Below are 20,952 nucleotides of genomic sequence, written 5' to 3' on the forward strand. Positions count from 1 at the left end.
CGCCAAACGTCCACTCCACCTACGGCAACCCACAACAATGTGAGCAAGTCGCGCGAAGGCTACGAGTAGGCTCAAAATTGTCAGCGTACGGTAATGCCACTGTACGAAAGGACCATAGTTTCCTTGTCGTTCGACAATGGTGGAGTGCCGACGTGTTAGACCTTCAAGAGATGAGCATTGATACACGACGAAGAACTCCTTAAGCTTGGTGTAGAGTGCCCTATCGAAGTGTGAAGACCGACCCGAACAGATGCATAGCAGCTTCACCGAAATTGCCGAATACGTTTCGACGACTCCAGGGCCTCCATTTCCAGCCGTTTTCTTAGTTCCTTGGATTCCTTCATCTTTCTGTCTTTCTCCTCAGCTTTCCGCTTTGCCTGCGTAGCCTGATTCAATTCTTGCTGTTGTTTCGTCTCCTCTTCATCTGGCGACCATCGCCAGATTGGAGACTGTTCCTCTACGACTCGGCTGATTGTCCAGCTGCCTTCCAACCATTCTTTTGGCAGCGACAGTAGAGCAGTGTCCACGTGCCTGAGTATTGCATTTCGCTGCTTTTGCAGCAGACGCGTTTGCCAGTCGAACAGGTCCGAAGGGATCAGGGCTCCTTGCAGGTTCGGTGATGCAACGGTCAGCAGAGTCTGCAGTGTTCTGCTCAGATGCCCATTGCTTTCTGAAGAAATCGGTTGTCCTCCTTCGCTCGCATTCTGGTGTCCATAACTTTGAGAGTGACTGCGTGGTTGTTGGGCAATAGCTGCACTTGTCCCCATTGAAACTGGCCTCAAGATGTCCCACGACTCTACAAAGAACTTCTGGTACATCTCCGAATCCTTAAGGTGAATCTTTTCTGCTGTCCACATGCAATGTCGTGCAATTACTTCGGCTAAATGGTCAACAAAAGTAATTGACGCTTCCAAGTCCTTCTGCTGAACCCCCTTCTCGTAGCTGTGAATATATCTTGCAGCTGCGAAGAATACGTCTGGTGACTGCAGTACTCCGCCGTCATGTTCCGCCGTTCGATTTCCATTGTTACGGCCCAACTCTAGGGCATCGAAGAACGAAAGGAGAGGGCCGCCACTCAGCTTCCTTGGAAAGTCAACCGGATTTCGCGGCACAATGTTAGAAGAAGCCTGTCTCCAGAAGTACACGCGCTGCGCATCCGTGTGCCCTGCTATCTCCACCAGTGAGTCCGGAGGGAACACGAAAAACTCGAAAATGCGAAAACCAACGATGTGTCGGACGGGTCCACCACACAGAACCCATTCTACAAACTTGTCCACCATGTGGCTGTGCTGCTGCTTCATCCGGTTTTGTTGAGTGAGTTTTGCTGAACTGGCTTCCGTCTGAAATGCCTCTTCTTGTTTTACCTTGAGAAGGCTTTCTAGTCGCCGGCGCGTACGCAGAAGAGGCCTTATATATGTGGAGACGAAAGCTAGACTAGACGGGGTAAGCAATAACCGGCTTTCCAGCTTCAGCTTTGCAAGAGAAGCATGTTCATCGTCAAGTAGAGGCACCAGCTGCTGGCGGAAACAGCGGCCCATCACACAAGGCCAGTTGTTGCACGGACGCCCTGGTGCCGCAACTTGTACACCATTCACGTAGCACGCTTTGCATTCCGTCTGTCTTTGGAGAACTTTCGCGGTGTTCATCACCCAAAGCTCACGCTCTTTTGCTGGTTCAGTGTCTGTCCGGATCTCCATCACCCCTTCAGGTCTCAGCAACTCTGTTTCTTGCAGCCACTCAAGAAGGGTATTTTCCAGCGTGGTTACAGGACTTCCGAAGTTGCTCTGAACAGAAGTTCCCCTACCAGGTACACTCTCAGGTACATAACGTCCCACACTAGTTCGTCTAGATGGAAGGCCTGACTCTGCCGATGCTATTGTAGATGAAGCGAGTTCTTCCAGGAAGTATTTAAAGGCTAACTTTGCCCATGGGGGGCCGTCAGCAAGCGGATGCCGCCTGGAAACTCGCTTCAGATCCCCAGCGTGCCCCAGTGGAACCCTGCAACAGCTGTTGGCACATTGAAGGAGCAATTTCCCTGCATAGTCAGGCAAAAGAGTTGCTGGCAAGCTTCTCCAGGCTTCCACTGGCTGCACTTCAGAGAGAGGTGGATGTTGAGGGATGTGCCTAAGCATCAACAGGGAAACTGGCAGACCCCACATGCTAGGTCTGGCCCCCTCAGGAAGCACGGCTGTTTTCTCTGCTTGAGGGGCGTGCAGAGACGTCACCGACTCTGTTATAATCATAGCCAAGGAATCCAGATGCACGCATCCTTGGGACTTATTTTTTTGCGTCTGGTGGTGATGCTTTTTTGCCCCCTCCTGTAAGCCTGGTGACCGAGAAGTCCGTGTAGGGCATCCGGATGGTGGAGTCATTGCTCTTTCAGGAATGTCCATTGCTGCTCCTTGCAAGTCGTAAACGACAATAGGTGATAGCGACGCCTCTACTGCACTTTCAGCTTGCCCTTGTTGTTGCTTTGCATGGTCCAGCTTCTTCCAGCAGGGCGCATCTCTGTCCCAGGCAGATGCAGTGTAATTCTGCGGACTCATGTTTGGCTGTTCGCTTGCATTGCGTGGCTTCCTGGCTCGTGACCGGAGACGTGCAGTAGCTGTCGTAGCCCCTAAATGCTGTTTGTACTGCAATCGAATCTTGGGGCGCAGTAGTTGTCCCAAAATATTGTCTAGGCATGCTCCAGCAGCCGACTCGTGAGAATCCAATCCGCCAGCTGCCCCCTTCGCTTTGTCAGAGGGCATCCTGTTATCATTGCTGTCCCCGGCGCCGTCATCATTGTCTTCAAAACTTGCTACGCTCCATTTCGTGGTACCAGTGCGGCAATTGTCAGTGATTGGAACATCGGGGTGGTTAAACACGTCACTCAAAATGGATCGGGCATCATTCAGCAGTAAGATATCTGCACCCTTCCACAGGAAACGAGGAACCCAGCCAAACTCCCGAAATCCCCCGAAAGACACAACAGCGTAGCACACGGCTCCCCGCAAGCAAAATGGACAGCAGTCAGCCCTTGCTGAGTCAGAACAAGTGTGGGAAGGACCCGTCCCGCCAGTGCTTGACGGGGAATGAGCACAACCTTCCGCTGAATTGCATCTTCCCTCCGCTTTCTGAACAGGATTGCAGGGGCAACACTTGCAGCAATAGCACAAACAGCGCCTCGACAGAAAGATACACACAACCGGTGCCAACATGAAGAGAAGTAACTCTTCTAGATGAGGCAACGGTGGCAGCAATGAGGCCGCGCCTAAGTCCGAACCCCCGCTGGCAAGGCCAGCTGAGGTATCCCATTCGCTCAGACCGAGCAGCAAGAACTCCCGCGAGTAGCCTTAAAACAAAATACAGTTTCAAAATACAAGAAATCTACGAGTGTGTTGACTACAGCGTAGCTCGTAACAACTTGAGTGCAACACAATGACATACTCAATGAAGGAGGAAAAACAGACTGCCCTGTATGGAAAATACGGTGGCATTCGTCTTACTTGATGGGTAAAATGGTCCGTTGCTGTGAAGAATCGACTGCTCTGAGATGCGGCAAACACGGGCTGTACTCGGGCGGCCGCGTTGCCTCCTGCGGCTTCTCCCTTCTTCATCTAGGACTAAAAATGCCCTCAGGAAGCTGTGCGATACGCTCGAGAAAGGCGCTTCGTGTAAATCATGGAGGTTACCCGTATTACCAGCATCTCTTTGTGCTACCTCCCTCCTACCAGCAAAAGATGACTCAAGAGTATGCGAGTGTGCTCTGCTTTCCTCCTGCTGATGGAATGAATCGCGTTGGTGCCACGGCCCGAAAAGCGAATTAGGCTCCGCCTTTACTGAATACAATTGGGAGGAATTGCCCTTCCTATTAAACCAGGAAGCTTTCCTTATGCTTGATGAGTCTTGCAAGGTGTCCTTCGAGTCAGTTCCAGCCCCCCCTGTAGAAACCCTCCCAAGAGGTGGATCTTCAGTAGTGGCTGGGCTCGCTGGAGCTTCCGCCGGTGGCCGTGGCTTTGATCTGCTCTCTCGATGGTGCTGTGCTTCATCCCATCCCTCCTTCTGGAAGTCCAGTAGCCTATTTGCCGCTACAATCGCCAGTGCTACTATCTCTCCTAGACAGCCTGCGCTCACGAAGCCTCCCCCTGCAGCATGTTCGGCTTTCTCAGCTGCCTCCAGCAGCCGTTCCTCAATTTGTTCCTCCTCTACCGACACAACCCGCGGTACTGCATCCGGCACCTGCAATTCAGGCAATGGCCCAGTGCCAGCACTCGTTGGAGGGCACTGTTCGTCGGCGAAAGGCATCATCGATGCCCACAAAGGCTGGTTAATACACTCAAGTTCGGGCCCCCTCAACTCTCCTTGCCTCCTTCCAGCTGCCCTTAAGTCGATTCCGCCTGTAGCTCTGTGAATCCACTGCAACAATGCTCTGCGGTGGCTATCCCCGAACGCAAGAAGTTGAACCCTTCTGGCGTTGGGCTGTGCGTGCACTAGACCACAACACCTCCAGTAGGCACTCACAATCTGAGTCGCCTCCGTTGCTGCGCTTAGCAGCCTGCATACGCCTTGAATTGGGTCTGCAGTCCCATCTCCAGATTTCGTGGACCGTTGGCGTGCCAGCGCAGCATTTGCTGCAGCTGTTAGACTGTCAACTGCCTCTTCCACAAGGGACGTCCACACAGATACCGTGGGCGTGTGGCCTTGCTTCTGCTCTTCCAAATGGCGAAGAAGGCCACCACCCTTTGCCCTCTTGGAGTTACCACGAGCCTGCTGCTGTCGAGCCTGCACCTGCTTGCTGCTATAGAACTCGTTAACAGCTTCTGCAACTCCTTGCACGTCTGTGGGGAGCAGCGCGCGGCAGCCGCTACTAAGCAGAGGGCCCAGCAGCTCCTGTACTCTAATTAGAGGCCCAAAGGGGACCCCAGGGCGAATCCCCTTAAAGTCAAAATCCCACCCTTCACAGAGTAACAGATCAGAGAGAGGTACACAGCCCTTCACACTGAGAGAAAAGAATTGCAACGGCCCCACGAAGCTAGCAAGCCGTCCGCTGATTGATGGATGCATAAATATTGAAGTGAGCTCCTCCCTAGCCCTATCCATCATATCCATCTCCGAGCGAGCAATTGGCCAGTTTCCCTGCTGTTCACTTAGCAGCTGCCGCAGCCCCTGAGGTCTTTCCAACAACGTGGTGTACATCAACTGAACCAACCGTCGCGTCGTTCGAGAATGAGCAGCGAAGAGAAGAAGTCGGCATATAAACCCTTCAAGAACCCTCACAGAATCCAGCCACTCAGGTGATGAGCTCATGCGTTTGCTCATCCCCACTGGCAGAAAGTCACGCAGAGGTACACTTCTTGGCGCGCATGCAGTAGGCCTCGATAGCCCCAAGCTCCGAGACTGCCCAGCACACCAACCGTCAACATGAGAATCCTCGAGAACGCCAAAACTTTTGAGTCGTGAGCACATGCATTCGAACTCTTCAGACAGTTTTGCATGGGACCGCCTCTGCCGGTCCACCCACGTCCTGAAGGAGTTGTAAAGGAGAACTCTTGTACCACGTCCCGCATCCCTCGAAAGCTGTCCAGTACAGGCCAAATCGGAGAAAAAAGCCAAGGGGTCGGTTTCCCTCAGCAGTGCGACGGCCAGCCTCAGACAGAACGCCGTGCTACAACTGCTGCGCAGGAGTAGCCCCATCTCTCCATTAAAAAATTGTTGGGACCAACGTTGCTTGTTTAATTCTGTGTCACAGCTTAAACGAGAATTGGCCTCACCTTCCAAGTGACCCTGACGGATTGAAGGAACTTCAGAATAACCCTCCGCAAACGATACAGAACACACGCAGCCTGATGCAGAATCGCTGATGCAGAACTTCCCAGCCCCCTGAGAATATCTGCGCTGCAACTGCTTCCTTGAAGAACGCTCTGGTGCTTCCATACACAAGAACGTGAGCGGAGAGTCCCATGCCCTCGACGGGAAACGCCAACAGCTCTTAGTAGCTTCCGAACAGCTCTGTTTCGCAGCTTCGACCAGTGCGTCGTGACACCTCAAATCCGGCCTCTCCTGGAAAGCCTCATGACACAGAACATTGAATGCAAAGTGAGATTTGGGCTGTTGACCCAAGTTAAATGGTGCCTGCATAGGGCTGTCCCGGACTCTGCTAAAGCCGAAGGGCATGCATGCACAGGCAAGGACTAACTGCAGACGCCAAACAAGACTTTCAATGCCACAGCCCAAAGGCTCCTTCAACTTGTATTCGTTGCAATGCGAGACCGTGCTCATGGGCGGCATCGCTCTGCAGGACTCAGTACACCTCAAAATCCCAACACGAGCTAGTTTACGGGAGATGGATTGGTGTTGCGAAGCCACATCAGCAACTCCCTGAACAGATACGCCGCTCATTGCGAGAAATCTCCGAAGCTGCCTCATGGCTTGCACTGAATACGGAAATCTACTGTCACTCGGCTGCACTGCGTCTCCCCGCTGCAATTTGTCTGCACTTAATGTCAAATGATTCTGAAGCTGGTAAAGGCGGTTACCATGTATTTTGTGCAGGTGCAGCATTGCCACAACATCGACACATATGTCACAAGGAATGAATTCGCCCCATATGAAACTGTTTGTGTCTTCGGAACCAGTGCACTGTGGCTCTTGCAACCAAGGGGCCTGCTCAGATTTGTCGGTCTTCACGGTGGGCCACTCCCCTAGCTCGCTCTTTGAACGCGATTGTAGGTGCATTCTGTGAGCTGCCTCAGGAAATAGACGGTCTCTCAAGCGGCAAGCAAAAGCAAGTCTCGCTGAGCGGGCCACCACCCAGCGCAGCAGTTCTGCATCAGGCAGTTTGTTCTTGTCGACTCCCCTCGCTGCAGCACACACCCAAACCGCAAGCAAAACTCGTTAATACTGCCTCACACCTCACTCAATGGGGAACGTGCTGTTCCCAACAGACCGTGCTGCGAGAGGACTCCGTCGGCTGTAGACAACAGCAACTCAGGAAATTCTTCTTCTCACGCTGGCATTCGAAAATGGTTTGCTTGTCGCTAAGAAGAAGAGCCGCAGCCCACAAGCCTGCTGGCAAGACTCCGTAAGCTTTTGAGAGCAAAATGATCCGAGCAACCTTCACGGGCAATGCAAGACAGCAGGCCAAGTGACCAAGTGGCGTCATCTGCGAAAATAAAGAGGATGGAGACCGTATCTTGAGGGCACCTGCACAAACAGAGTAGCAACGCCTTCTGTGGGGGCAATGTTGCCGTTGGTCTGTGCAAGCGGCCCAACCCTTCAAGCGCAACAGGGCCGATGCTTCAGAACAATGGTATAATAAGTATCACGAAGATTATATTCGTTGCTTACCTGACGCTTCCATGCTGCATAGAGCCTCGTACACTCTACCAACATCCGGTGGGTCTTGAGCTTGCGAAAGGAAAAAGAGAGACGCGTCAGTGCTCTCACCGGGAAGAGCTGCCATGATGTCCACAAGCACCTGGAAGGCAGCATGCGCCAGTGCGGGAGTCACAGTGGTGCTACCAACACCCTAGTCTACAAAAATGCCAACAGTAGAGAGCATCCAGCAGACTGCAGAAGGGTTTACTTACGTCCTCCAAAGGAAGCCGTTGAAGCTCAGGTAAGGGGAATGGCTCAAGGGAATTGTACAGTTCCCGTGGTATCAGACACAAATATGTCCCGTCTCTCACCCGCCCTGTAGCAGCAGCAACTTGTATTCGGCTGCCTGCATCTGCCTTGAAGAATTCGTTAACATTCCTCAACAGGTCATGTGGGCTATTCTTAAAGCACCTCCGACCCATCACACCAAGACATTATTTTTGCAGGTGATTGGCAGAAAAGTGCAGAAAAGCAATACGCTTAGCCTCACGACGCTGGCAAGACTGGTGAACATTGCCTACCCGTTCTTCCCCTTCGTTGGTCCAAGGCAGCGCGGCTCGCCCACCGTAGCTGTAGACGGTGGGCTTTGGTGACGGCGTGCACATGCTTCTCCTGTGGTGAAACCAGATTTGCATCTCGCAAGGTGTTGAACTCTAAGTTTTGATAGCAGGATTGACTTAGAGCACAGAACAGTCCGATATTAGCCTTTATTGTCACTACTCCGCAAAGCGTTAAAAGCTCCATTGTACAAGTTACGCAGGCCCACCTTGACAAGCGCAAAGTCCAAGACGATGCACACGTCCACGAAAGTAATGCTGCTCTCCGCAATGTTAGTTGCGAGGATAATCTTCATGCACGTCGAACTTGGAGCATGCTGCTTAGCGCGTTTCAAGTCTCCTGTCTCAGCGTCGCGATGAATTCGCAAAATCTGCAGATTTACCCTCAGCTGCACTGGCCCTGCACTTTCTTGCGTACTGTCAGGTCTAATTCGCTCTTGCAGATTATCCCGAACACTGCATAGAGCCACAGCAGCCTCTGCTTTCGCTTGGTCCAGCGCTTGTTCCATGCGTGAAATCTCAGGCTTCCCTGCACCACCAGTAGTGACCGAACAACCGGAAGCTTCCCAGAGGATATTTCTCAACTGGCATTACTCGAACAATCCTTACGCGCCCATGCAGTGCATTTCTGTGTACGATGTAGTTGCTAGTAATTCAAAGTGTCACCGAACGTACCAGGAAGGAACACGAGCACGCCCGGCTGGGGAACATTTCGGAGTAGGCACTGAACGTGTATCAGCAGCAGGAGACGTGCTGCACTCTCGAGACACCACCAATTTAGTCTGGGCTTGTCAAGGCAAAAAACGCCTCCCCCGGCATGCACATCTTCTTGGTTCAACTCGTTGCCAGCATCCCCGTGACAAGAGTCGTAAGGGAGTGCCCCTCCCCTGCTGAGATTTGTTCGTGCCTTTCGTTCATCCGCAGAGCTTTGTTGTGCCACCATAGAGCAAATTCCACCGCCTTCCGGATCTATGCCCATATAGCGTAGTAGTGTAGGGCTTGCAATATCCAGAAGGTCTGTAACTGTGGCAGTCATGCTAGAGCGTGCTAAATCCACGATGTCGTCCCAAAAAAGCTCCTCTACCTCGAAGTTGGTTCGTCTCGCCACTTCAACACAGTTCCCTCTCGCACTTGCTGTTCCCGATATCTGCCTCCAATGCTGTCTCTTGCACGGGGCACTTGATGGCATCGGCCGGTGTCGCTCTTGGAATATAGCCGCGGAATCTTTGGATCGGCGGCTTTTCCACAAACGCGCCAGCTCATTCAGGGGCACCACCAAATTCCTAGCCCAACTAATAAGACGCTCCCGTTCCCTCATTTCGTATTCTTGCACCTCCGCGGGTGTTAGGTCCGCCGCGACCGTGGAGGATGCTGAATGCGTTCCATTTAGACTTTCAGCCTGCAGCGCCCCCTTCACTCGCAACAGGGATGTCTTTTCCATCCATTCTGCATGTTCGGCCTCGAAAATGTTCAAACTATCCCCCGCCAGGAAAGTAGAGAAATCGTTGGCGCTGATAGTTGCTGACATAACGACTATACGAAAAACAGGCAGCTGCATTCCAGCACGAATAGCGGCAGCTGTCATCTTCGCAACAAGGCACTTTAGCAACAGCAAGGCCATATCGCAGTCTATTGTACGTTCGTGCACTTCGTCCACTAGAACAAAATCGTATGGGAAGATTGACCCCAGCCTTTTACCTGGAACCACCTCCTCAGTTGTTGGACCCCCGCCAAAGGATGCCTGCCCAATCATGTGCAGCTGACGGAGAGCGCCAGTGACATACTTACGGAGCATGCCGGCCGTCACAAACAGTAAACGAGTTTCATCCGACTTGCACGCTTCTTCGTGGCCCACGTGGTAGCCAACGGTTTGACCTGCAAGCAAGCCATAGTGGCGCGCAGGGTGCATGCTATGGTGCCCTCCCACAAAGCGAATTCGTCGTCCATTCTATAACTGAAAGCGCGTCTTTTGCTGGGAAGAGGCAGCTGTTCGCAGCTCGATTGCCTATACCTATGCTCTGCGCGTACCGAGTCTCTCGTCTCCGAGGAGCTGCCTGAGACGCTCAGCAGCCATCTGCGTCGCAATGCGCCGAGGTAACGCTATCAGGACCCGCGCATTCTTATGCTGCAGCAAGAGAAGTAGCGGTACGATTGTCGTCTTTCCGCACCCCGTTGAACCTGTCGAAGCACAAGGCAACACGACTGCCTGTCAGGCCCACAAAGCAAGAACCTAATAAAACCAGCAAGGATAAGAATGCTGAATACATCAGCATTGGCGCGATGCCATAAGCTAAAATGTCCTGCGATATAAACGAAATCATTTAGCTTTACCGGTGACAACTGTGACAAGATTAGATCGGATGATTTTCAGCAGTTCTGCCCCAACTCGCAATGCAGGAAGTGCCAGGTCAGACGAGATTGCGGCCTCCACGGAATCTGTGAGGTGTATTGGTGGAAACTGCAAAATGGCCAAACATATCGAATGCTGCATGGGAGCCCCACAAAGCTTGCTTGCACTTGGTGAGTAGTGATTCAAGCATGCAAAGTTCACAGGAGAGACTACGTGGATGTGGACTCGCCTGCATGCCGAAAAGACGCCTGAAGTCAAAAGGATTGTCCTGGAGCAGTGGAAGGCGTTCTGGGTGGCCACCTGGCTCTCTTCGCCAACTGGCTACCCATGGAAAGTCCCCTGTTGGGGCCAACATTGTATCGGGTGCAGAAGCACTACCGGCTGCCGGACATCTCATATTTCCTTCATAGGATACAGCACTGCCACCGCTTCTTATTGGCTTCTCATGCAGCTGATCAGCAGATGAATTGCCAGAAAGTGACCCGGGTGACAGGTAGCTTCACGCCGCTTACCACCCAGCCGATAAATTGCCCGAGAGTGACCCCGAAGATGGGTATTTCTTCGCCGTCAAAAGTTAAACGTTTTAAAACACAGATGGTACATGAGATTAGAACATTTTTGGTTTTGAGTAATGGAGTTTGAATACCAGTGAAGGAGAACCGGCACATGCGGATGGTCGTTTGGTCCGCTGCTGGGGCAAAACGACAGGAGCGAAGTTCTCTCCCGTCTATATTAGTGCAGAAAGCTCAGGCCATATTCGATCCAAGTGACAAAAGAGCTTCAATGTCTCAGGCAGACCAGTGGAAGTTCGTATTAGTTGCAATTGCATGGGGCTATTTTCGTGCATGCTTGGCCGTCGTATCAGAGTAAGAGACCTTCTATATCTTAGTTCCACCAGTCGTGAGCAATTTTAGATGTACCATTCCCAAAAAATAAACGAAAATCATGGAGGATCAATGGGCAATATATGCCACTGCTTAGAGATCCACCCAGAGGACCACCGCCTGGATCGATGCTGCGCTTGACTTCTGTCCTCCAGCTTCCAGTTCACCGGATGTCTCTAACTGAGGAACATTACTAAAATACTGAAAAGGATTCCGTGCTTACTAGCACGTTTAAGGCATATCTATATATGTGTGGGGAATCGTTGGCAGTGCTCGTTGTACCCCCCTTGTTGGATGGATGTCGTCAGTGGCTATGGAGAACCTGGCGGCGGCAGAGCTCTCCCCTCCTTTATTGCTTTGGTAGGAGGACTCGGAGTTTTTGTAACTGCGGGGCAGGCTCCACCAGCCTCCATCCACCGCTGCACGACCAGCTAGTTGGCCTCCGTTCCTGTGGAGTTGGGTCCTCCCACTTAGGCATGTGCCTCAAGAAGTATCTCATCCCACCCTTCAGCAATCAGCCTGTTGACTTGTGGCTTACCACGGCAAATCGTGGTAATGCACATTTCATATGCCTCCCCTACGACTACTCAAGACGGTTTCACTGTGCAAGGGGCATGCACCACCGGCCAGTCAGAGCAGAACGCAGTTTTCAAGCTGTTAAAGTGCGTGTGGCGTGATGACTGGCATCATTAAAAGGCAAATCATTGGTTCTGCACAGCCAAAGCACACCGTGTAAAGTACCACTGTCCAAAACGAGAACAATATGTGACGGTGTGAGCAGCCTAAGTCGCGAATTCACGCCGGCACTAGCCATAAGTTTTGTCTACTTGGCCAAATTCTTGGCGCACAGCTCCCCTATTAGCCTGCGTATTCAGTGCTGCGCAGTGGAAGCTTCCGCCTCAGGCTTTCCTGCTGCTGTCAGGGTTGAGGAGCTTCGCAGCCATCAGACTGTAGGGCAACGCAGCCTTCAACACATCCGCATCAGGGCAGAGTTGCGCCCCGACACCTTCTAAAACAGACATCGCCACCACAATCTGCGACGCACATCAGGAAGATGTAGAGAAGCATTGCCTGCTGACTACTCCGCGCATTTTACTCCGCTGGTCCAGTTTTGCCACGTTCATTACGAAAAACGAACTGTAACTTACGGAAACGAATGAAGGGTCTAGTTCCACACAATACTTTTTCGACACAGAGAGCATATGCCCCATCAACGACGTAAGCCGGACGCGACTCATCTGCAGCGAGTTGCCCTCCTGATAAGCGACGATTCACAGCACACGCAGCAACAATTCGCTCACATGAGTTGAGCAGAAGGGAATAGATGGAGATTAAATCGTCTTGGTAATTCCTTTCATGTGACCCACCTCAAAGTGATGCTCATCAATTAGCTGCTCGACCTCGGAGCAAAATCCTTCTTTATCCTGGCAGGAGCTTCTCTTAGCCCTCTGAAGCATGGCTAAAGCTGTGTCATGGCCGCACATAATCACACACTAGCAGGCCTCGGACCTAGTTAGAGACAGTTGCTCAGCAGACGAGCACATTAGCCCCTGATTAGCGCGTTCATACCTCAAGAAACCTAAGGGGCATATGAGAGATTTATAACGAAACGCAGAGCTCATTCTTTCTACCTTGGTCCCTACAAACGTGTAGAGTGTGGCATTGGCTCTGCGGTTTGGCCACTTCCCCGCCAATGGGCGGACCCTGCTTCCTGATAAGTGGGCTTGAGTGTCCGCCAACCTGCCTCCCGTCCGCGTTTCCTTGCTATGGCTTCCAGGAGAGTGACAAAATTCACTCGATCAGCTTGATCTAAAGAGCCAGCTAGACCACAGTCCAGTACAACCAATTCCAATGGGCCTGAAGCGCATCCACTACAGCAGTCGAGGAAAATGCACCCTGCACGAAAATTACCAAGCTGCCCTTGCAGCCTTTTTCGATTAAGCTCATGTTGAGGAGAATCAAGGTGAGCCTGCTTTTGCGGATTCAGTTACAGCCTCCCATCAAACTTCTCAAGGAAGAGGGAAGGCTGACCGTCAAAGTGTGGAACATTTGTGAGCAACCGACTTGGCAGGGTTGCCGGCAAGACGGGAAATATAAGCTGCGTTGCCACACCACACCCCATAAAGACAAAACTGAAGGACATCGAAACGTCTAATATATGCCGCAAAATACAGTTGACCCGTACATTTTCAGGGATAGCTGCCCCCACATATTGCAAGGGCACCACGATACCTCTTTGTTTTGGTGTGCAAACCGGCACAATAGATTGCCGCTGTGCATGTCCCCATGAAAAAAGTTGTCCAGGAACACCATCTGGAGGAATGAATGGAGGCAGATCATCCCAACGTTGCTGAGACGCTGAAATTTCGCGAAAGCAGGAGGCAGTATGCACGCAGATGCAAAACAACACAGTGAACGAACAGCTTCCCACAAAGAACCCCTAGGGACCTTCCTTTCGGTTGGAAGTCAATACCTCTATAATCTTCTTCGCGGCGAGGCTGGGAAAGGACACCGGGGAGTCACCCTGTTCCCGTTTAGTCATTGCTAGGCCTCGATCTTCGCGAAGGTCCCGCTGATTGCGTGGAGACTCTTCTAGCTCCTCTGGTTCAGCTCTGATTTTAAATAGCTGGTTGAGAGTGAAGCCGGACTCTAGAGTCATGACAATCACTTCGCTGCTGCTTAGAGCCTCAAATGGGTACGGAAACGTAACCTGACGACGCATCCCAAGTATCTTACGCGACAAGGAACCCAGTATGTTGGTGTGATACTGCTCTGCCTTCTGCTCTGCCTTCCCGTCTTCCATGGGAGCTTCGCATTGCCTTGGCCGGCTAGCCCGCCTGCACCTGTTACGCATCGGTAGCAGATCATCAGGAAGAGGGATCGTTGAAAGCCCAAAATTTGCGCGGAAGAGCTTCAGATGTTTTTCTTCCAATCCAAAATCCAGTTGCCGCCGCATAGCCACTGCGAACTCCTCCACGCTGCGGTAGACAAGCACGCCTCTATCATTTCACAGTACAAGAACGCGCAAGCGAGCAGATGCTGAAGTGGGATAAGGCAAAATCGCTGGTCTTGATGAATCTTGTACGTGAATCGAGCCAATCAGCATTGGCTTGAAGCGCGTGTAAGAACCTGCTCATTTGGCACGGCATCCGTACCAAACTAGCAGCGCACCGCACCTTAGCAAGCGTTGTTCAGGCCTATCGGGTGAACAGTGGCTATGCATTACAATAAAATTGATTGCTGCGTCACTAATAGCACTTCGCTGCCGCCTATGAAATGTGCCCCCCCCCTAATACCGCCGCGTAATGCAGCAAGCGCTTCACCACCAAGCAACTGCCTCAACACGTGGAGAACCCCTCACCCCTACACTCGATTGGCTGCCGCCTCACCTCTTTTTCACAGCAACAAACCCAAATGAAGGCAGATACTGAAGTATCGAGGCGATGAGCAGCATCATACGGAGGTCTGCAAAGAGGTCGCACGAACGAAAAAGGCACTGAAAACTTAATTGTCTGATGGTGGACGAAGCAGCTTTTGTGGAGCAGCTGCGCTTTTCAATGCGGACAGGAAGGCTTGTCACACCGAATTCCATCGCCTCTCGCACTCCAGGCCTCATGACCTTCACTGCAACAGCGACTGGAGGCAACTTATCTCCGCTGCCGATTTCTGCAGCTGCAGATTTTGACAAGCTGCCACCTAGAACAAAGGCATGGTCGAGGAAAGTGCGTTTTGACTTTTCACTCGCTTCGTTCGACAGCAGCAGGTATGCGCGGTAAACCTGGGCAATGCAGCCGCATCCGACCGGCCTAAATGCAGAAGGTAAAAAGTTCTACAACGCTCATCTTGCTTCCAAAGATTTAGCACGCATTAAGGACTAATACTCACCAGTTTAAAAAAACCAATGCAGATCCGAAGATGAGCACTGCTGAAGGCAACCAAGGGTGGTTGGAGGCAGCTTACGTCGGGTCGAGCAGCAAGTGGCGCGTCACATCATTGCCAAACTGTTCGCGAAGAAGGAGAGCGGCTCGGGGGTACGAAAATGGACGAACTGATGTCTGCAATCTTCAATTCGCAAAAATAAGCAGGCCGCACCCTTGGAACTTCAAATTTGTGTAGATCTTCGTGAGCAACGCGATGTTCAACAACTTGGTAAACAATTTTTACCTTGCACAGCGCGAGCAGAGGGATTCATGAAATAAGTCCGGCCGTGTAGCAATCCACTGCACGCAACGCACAAAAAGAGTACACTTCTAGTCCAAAGATATTACACTGCTTAACAAAGCCGTGCATGAGGTCAGATGTCTGCTGATTTGCTGAGCCAACTGAGGAAGGAAATGTCCAGCACCTGCAAAAATTTAACGTATGTTGGCCCAGCCGCGGACGCCGCCGCGGTGACGGCGGTGAAGATGACCTCTTCCAATTCGCGTTGAGCAATAGCTTCCCAATGGGGTACCCAATGGCCTCCTACGCCCAGCTTCCGCAAACAAGCTGAAAGGTACGGCAACCCAAGCAGCCACAATCCTGCGGTAGCGGCAGTGATCCCTAAAGGTACAACATAGAGTAGCCTCATCAAAGCAGATCCGACAGTTCGGAAGAATAGCGCAAACGCTCTATACCATGCCGTCAACCATACGCAATTCGTAGGGGCTCCCTCAGTTTCACTGTACGCTACGTTGGTGTCAAGCAGCTTCGGTTGCCCTGGGTAAAACCGGGCCCCAGATGAGTACTTTGCTGTTTCGGCTACGCCTCCCACCAAAGCCTTTTGACAGGAAGCAGCGCAGTGAGTAGCCCAGGTCCAACCTCCCGCAAAAATATTACGTTCCCCGTCCGCATGTTTCTCATGAACTCCCGCCGCCTCAGATGAGTGGTCTCTCTCCACAGGCTGCATGTTTTGCTTGGTTTCTAACCTGTCACTACTGTAAACTTTGGTTAGTCTGGCCATCCCAACAGCTTGATTAACTGCCGAGCATACAATTTTGAGATGGCACTGCAAAACAAACCATAGAAGCTTTGTGCCGTTTTCTGCGCGCAGAGAACCTGCTGAGACGCCTCCGTTCGCACCTTGAAGTTGCTGCGTCAGGCGGCTGAAGTACTGCTGCAACACCTCTAGTCCACTACCTATCAGCATGAGTCCATGGAGAACTGGTCCCCAGGGATAAGTTGCAAAAGCCCCATGACTTAGGCAATTCGTGCTCTCATGGTCATATTCAGCAGTTCTGTCTTTGGCCGCTGACTCGCTGCCTGGCTTAGCTACATCCGAGTCATTCGCGTTTTCGTTTTCGCGAGACGCATCTCCGTTTCTGCCCCTCTTGATTGGGAAGGCAATGGCAGCTGCAGCAGCGATTGTAAGGGCTGGTAGGGCGTTTGCAGCGGGACTACGCTTGGTTTGAGAATCACTGTGCGGCGTAAAGCAACCCAATGGAAGCTGCGTTGGATCGTATGGGCTCGTTACTGCTGTTGCACTCGCTGAACGCACCGCCATTTGAAGGAAAGCTGCCGACGGAGCAACTGTTTTTCCCTCTTCTAGTGGCTTTTTGTGTTGTGAAGAGATGTGCTCCGCATCACAGCAGAACGACCTATGCATTGCTGCTACAGAAATAAAAGCCCTTCGTATCAGTTGAGGTTGACAGTCCACGACTCCGATCCCCCAGCAGGTTTTAGCCCTCCTGCGAGTCTCCAGGATGCGGACACAGCCGAAGCCTGCCATTCCACGTTGCAGTGGGATCTCACCCACGTAGGCGCACGCTGTTAAACATTCGTGATGGAAATTCCGAATGGAAGTGTCTGTTGTCTCACCGCACCTGGGAAGGTGGTTACAGTTGTCTCGCCATGAATGCAGATGTCCAGCAGAGTGAATTCTTAAGTTTCTCGCAGTCGGACAAGTATTGGTTTGAGACGTTTCGGCATGAGCGACGCCCCTCTCTACTTGGGTTTGGCAATCAAGAGAAGTACCATCACATGCATTCCCGGGGTTTCTCCTATTGGATCCTGCTACGCTGTAACCAATGGTATTGCCAAGGCGACCCCTTGAGACGAACGGCCGTAGATTCGAACGGCGAGCAGCTGCCCTGCGTAAAAGGTTCATTGTCCCGTATTCCAAGTCATCTGGGCCTCGTGAACACCATGAAATAACTCCCTGTGAATGAATGTGCCTTCCACCTTGTTGCTCTGTTTCCCCTAAGCGCGGTAGCGTCTGGCATTCACCCGCAGGCTCTTACACTGTCGCTAGGAGCTTTTGCCCGCACCGGCTCAAATAGGGGAGCCTTCTCAAAATCAAAGTCAGTAGGAGGAGATGAAGTTCGCGAACTAGTGCTTGCGTTCTGTTTAGGGCAAGCACTAAGCTCAGGTGAATGCTTCTCCACCCAGCTAAGAGAACCTTTCCAAGGTGGAACAACCAAAGGGGACTCGATATAGTGCATACAAAACTACCTCCTCTGGTATGTTAATGCTAAGCAGTAAAGTTACTCGATTCCGCATAGTCAGCCCTGCCGGGCCCGGGCCCAGCCCTTTCGTACTACGGTGAGCGACTTGAAACGCCCCTACATCAAAGTAGCTGGGCGCAAAGCGTGCAATTTTGTCTTCAACAAGTCACGGTTGGTTGTTGCTTGTATGGGTACACTGGCTTGTTCGCAGTTTGTTAGGGGCTTTTTCATTGTCGACCACGTTCCGCCGCTCGGCGTCGGCCCCGTAGGTTGTCGGCCACAGTGGGGTATGCCGCAGAATTGCCTTGAGTGAGCTTTCGTCTGCAATGAATTAATCTTCGATGTGTACCTCAGATCCCCAGTTTGTTGTGCCTATGTGGGGGACTGAACCAATCAGCATCTTGCCAGTCACACTGTTGCATGGTCTGTCTCATGTTGGCTCAGGGTTCTACCCTCAAGCATACTGGCTACTGAGGGCCAAATAAGTGTTTATCAATTGTCTACATTGTTAGTACATGCAGCAATGGGGACTTGGGTACGTTTGTACGTGGGGTTGTAGCAGGCGCTGCAGCTGGAGCTGTAGCAAGCAGCAGAAGCTGTGAGTGTGAAGAGAACCCTCAATCTTCCCAAAGTACCCTCGTGAGCAGCAACAAAGTCAAACAGAGGGGAGCTCCCCCAAATCAGTTGACCTTCCGTTTTTTTCTTCAAGCATCCTGGTCACAACGGCTCAAGTGTGCCCGGCTGGGAGGAGTGGAGCAGGTGTCACATCAGTTGCAAAGTGCCTTGCTGCAAGTCCTGCTGCAAGGCAGTTCTACAAGCAATCGGTCACTTCCGATGGATGCAATTAAGCTCCGGGGAATTATTTAACACTTCTTAGCCCTCAGTGACCAACCTGTGTGCATGGGCAAATGTGTACGAATTTTGGACAAACCACGCTGCGTCTGCCCCGCACCTTCCCCAAGAAACAAACGGCTGGTCGCCAGCCCAGGGTTGGGTGGACCGAAAGGAGAGCCCCGTTGTTGAGGACAAGAAAAGAGTTGGCTCGAAGCGGGTCTGCAGGTGCGGGTGCCACCAGTTGCGGCCCCATTACTGCACCCCGCGTTGTATAAGCGCCAAGGCGCTTCGCTGATCGCTTTGCGGGTTCATCTAGTTGTGCTGCTCCATATCCTGCTCTTCCATTTCCATAGCTACTGCCGTGCATCCACAATCTCGACTTCTGTGGCCTCTCTTTTTGCAAAAGAAGCATACACGTCGTTTGGTATTCCACCCCCCCGCCCCTGCCGCTTCTCGAGTACGCTTTTCGAGTACAGGTTTCGCCTACTGTCATCTGTTCTCCCTTCTTATCTTGTTCTAACAGTCTAGAAATAACAGCCCGAATATCAACCGGCTCTATCTCTAGGTCGCTTCCAAAGCTGTTCAGCTTTGGAAGCGACCTAGAGATAGAGCCGGTTGATATTCGAAAAAGCGTAAGCGCTACCTCGATTGCCCCATACAGGACAATCGAGGGAGCGCTTACGCTTTTTCGCACTTTGATACGGCCGTGCCCAATCAACTCTAGCAGTTCTATACACTCGCCCTCACCTCGGCACACCCAGCTACGTATTGCTTCGCTTCAGGGGGAACAGCCCTACTCTGAACCATTGCTACAGAAGGTCCAACTCCACAGTGAGATCCCCGTTCACCAAAGACCTCATACTGCTCGATCTAGCGCTCTATCGACAGCTTCCCTTGTCTACGCTTTTGCTGTTCTGCCATAGCCAGTTACCTCGCCGTCTTGAAAATAAACTTGCATATCAGCACATGTGGAAATGTTTCCTTATCCAGGAAAGTGATACGCGTGTATGAATGTAAACCACCATTATCGTGAATCTCATTTTACTACCTAGGGAGTGCCAGTACGACTGCAGCCCCTCGGGTGCATTTCCAAGATGAATATACACCAACAGCGATGCAAAGAGCTCCTCCACTGCCCCGACACCGCCGCCCTCATTATATTTGGACTATCGGTATCGGTGGAATCACTCTGTATGAATCACTACGACGGTGAAAACATTCTCGGCTGCGTGGGCTGCACACTGTTCTCGTTCCAGAGAGACGTGCCGCCTCGTTTTTCTTCTTTTCGACATGAGCTAGATCCGCACCTATTTCAGTTACTCGAGAAGTGAAAGGACTGAATTTTTGACGGAGATTTGAGGGAAAATAACAGCAGTGTCCTCCTTTCTCCGCAAAGCGCCTTCACCACTAAACAGCGCTATAGAAAAAGCCACCGTGCGGTGCGCGTGAGGTCTGCTGCTCTCTTCCTTCCCTCTGGAGCATGCAGTTCTACAAGATACAACAAGTCTTCGATCTTAGGAGAGGACCGCCGTGGGCTGCAGTGGAGTCTAAATGCTTAGCAAGAGTTACCAAAATGCAGATGGGCAGCCATCCAGTCTGAATACCTCCTGGGCAAACCGGCAGAAGGGCTTGGAGCTGGAGGAGGCGGCCTGCACTGAGCTGCAGCACTGTTTGCTCCAACTACCCCCACGAGGCAACCCCACGTGAAAGCATGCATAATCCCCCCCTTCTCTGTGCATTAACTGACTCTATAGGCAGTTGTTGAACTTGCAGCTGACCCACACTACTCAACCTCTACGCGAGTGGAATTATACGTGCCAACTTCGGGCACACCATGCTACACTCTAGTCCACGAGCAAACATCCCCTCAACATCGCTCGATGCTTGCAACAACACCTTAGCCAATTCAGAAGCATTCGTTTGGCTTTTAGAAGCCAACGTACGCGTATATATATATATATATATATGCACGCACGTGTCGATATACCCTGCTGAGAGCATCAGCCGAGTTCTCCGTACAAGGAAGCAGGGGGGAGTCGAAGGCCTTCACCTTCATTCCTCCTCTGTCACCTCAGCAGCAAAAGCGAGGTTTGAATTCATCTAGAGGAGCATTATTGCCCATAAATTATCTTGGCAGCCCGCGCACGTACGAGGCATGCACCCAACACAGTACTTTCTTACTACAACTAATCGCCCTGATGCACAAGCTACATAACTAGGCCCAAGACTCTTACAAAAACACTATGAAAATCCAAAACGCTTCTTAGATTTAGAATTATTTAAGTAACATTGCTGGACTCCCCTGCCACGCGCGTTGCCAAGCTGTGTACGACGGCATATCCTGGCCCCAAACACAGCCAAAAGTGCCTTCTTAGTATCTCGCGGAGGCCAGTTCCTACATACTTAAGCCGCTAAGCGTGCTTTCACATGCTTATTTACCTGTTGTTGCCTTCAGCCTTTTACTAGAGCCCCAGACCAACGCCAAGTGCTCGCCGCTACATGCTACTTCTCCACCACTCGGACATCCATAGTCTTGCCTGATTCTG

The 20,952-nt window shown here is 51.7% G+C and overlaps 2 protein-coding genes across 2 annotated transcripts; both read right to left on the reverse strand.

Annotated features, from left to right (window-relative positions):
- Positions 1–263: 263 nt before the first annotated feature.
- On the reverse strand, positions 264–10,407 carry EAH_00008740 (hypothetical protein, conserved; the record flags this gene model as incomplete). Its single annotated transcript, XM_013391999.1, has 10 exons — positions 264–2,908; positions 3,182–3,334; positions 3,489–6,842; positions 7,330–7,459; positions 7,572–7,675; positions 7,881–7,971; positions 8,126–8,445; positions 8,592–9,791; positions 9,945–10,094; positions 10,248–10,407. 10 exons carry the CDS (start codon positions 10,405–10,407, stop codon positions 264–266), a joined length of 8,307 nt encoding a protein of 2,768 aa, XP_013247453.1.
- A 1,642-nt stretch (positions 10,408–12,049) lies between these two features.
- On the reverse strand, positions 12,050–16,632 carry EAH_00008750 (hypothetical protein, conserved; the record flags this gene model as incomplete). Its single annotated transcript, XM_013392000.1, has 8 exons — positions 12,050–12,184; positions 12,299–12,406; positions 12,518–12,615; positions 13,182–13,248; positions 13,624–14,147; positions 14,733–14,928; positions 15,496–15,638; positions 15,813–16,632. 8 exons carry the CDS (start codon positions 16,630–16,632, stop codon positions 12,050–12,052), a joined length of 2,091 nt encoding a protein of 696 aa, XP_013247454.1.
- Positions 16,633–20,952: the final 4,320 nt, after the last annotated feature.

This window comes from Eimeria acervulina, genomic scaffold, assembly GCF_000499425.1.
Source record: "Eimeria acervulina Houghton genomic scaffold, Eah_scaff42, whole genome shotgun sequence".
NCBI classification, from domain to species: domain Eukaryota; phylum Apicomplexa; class Conoidasida; order Eucoccidiorida; family Eimeriidae; genus Eimeria; species Eimeria acervulina.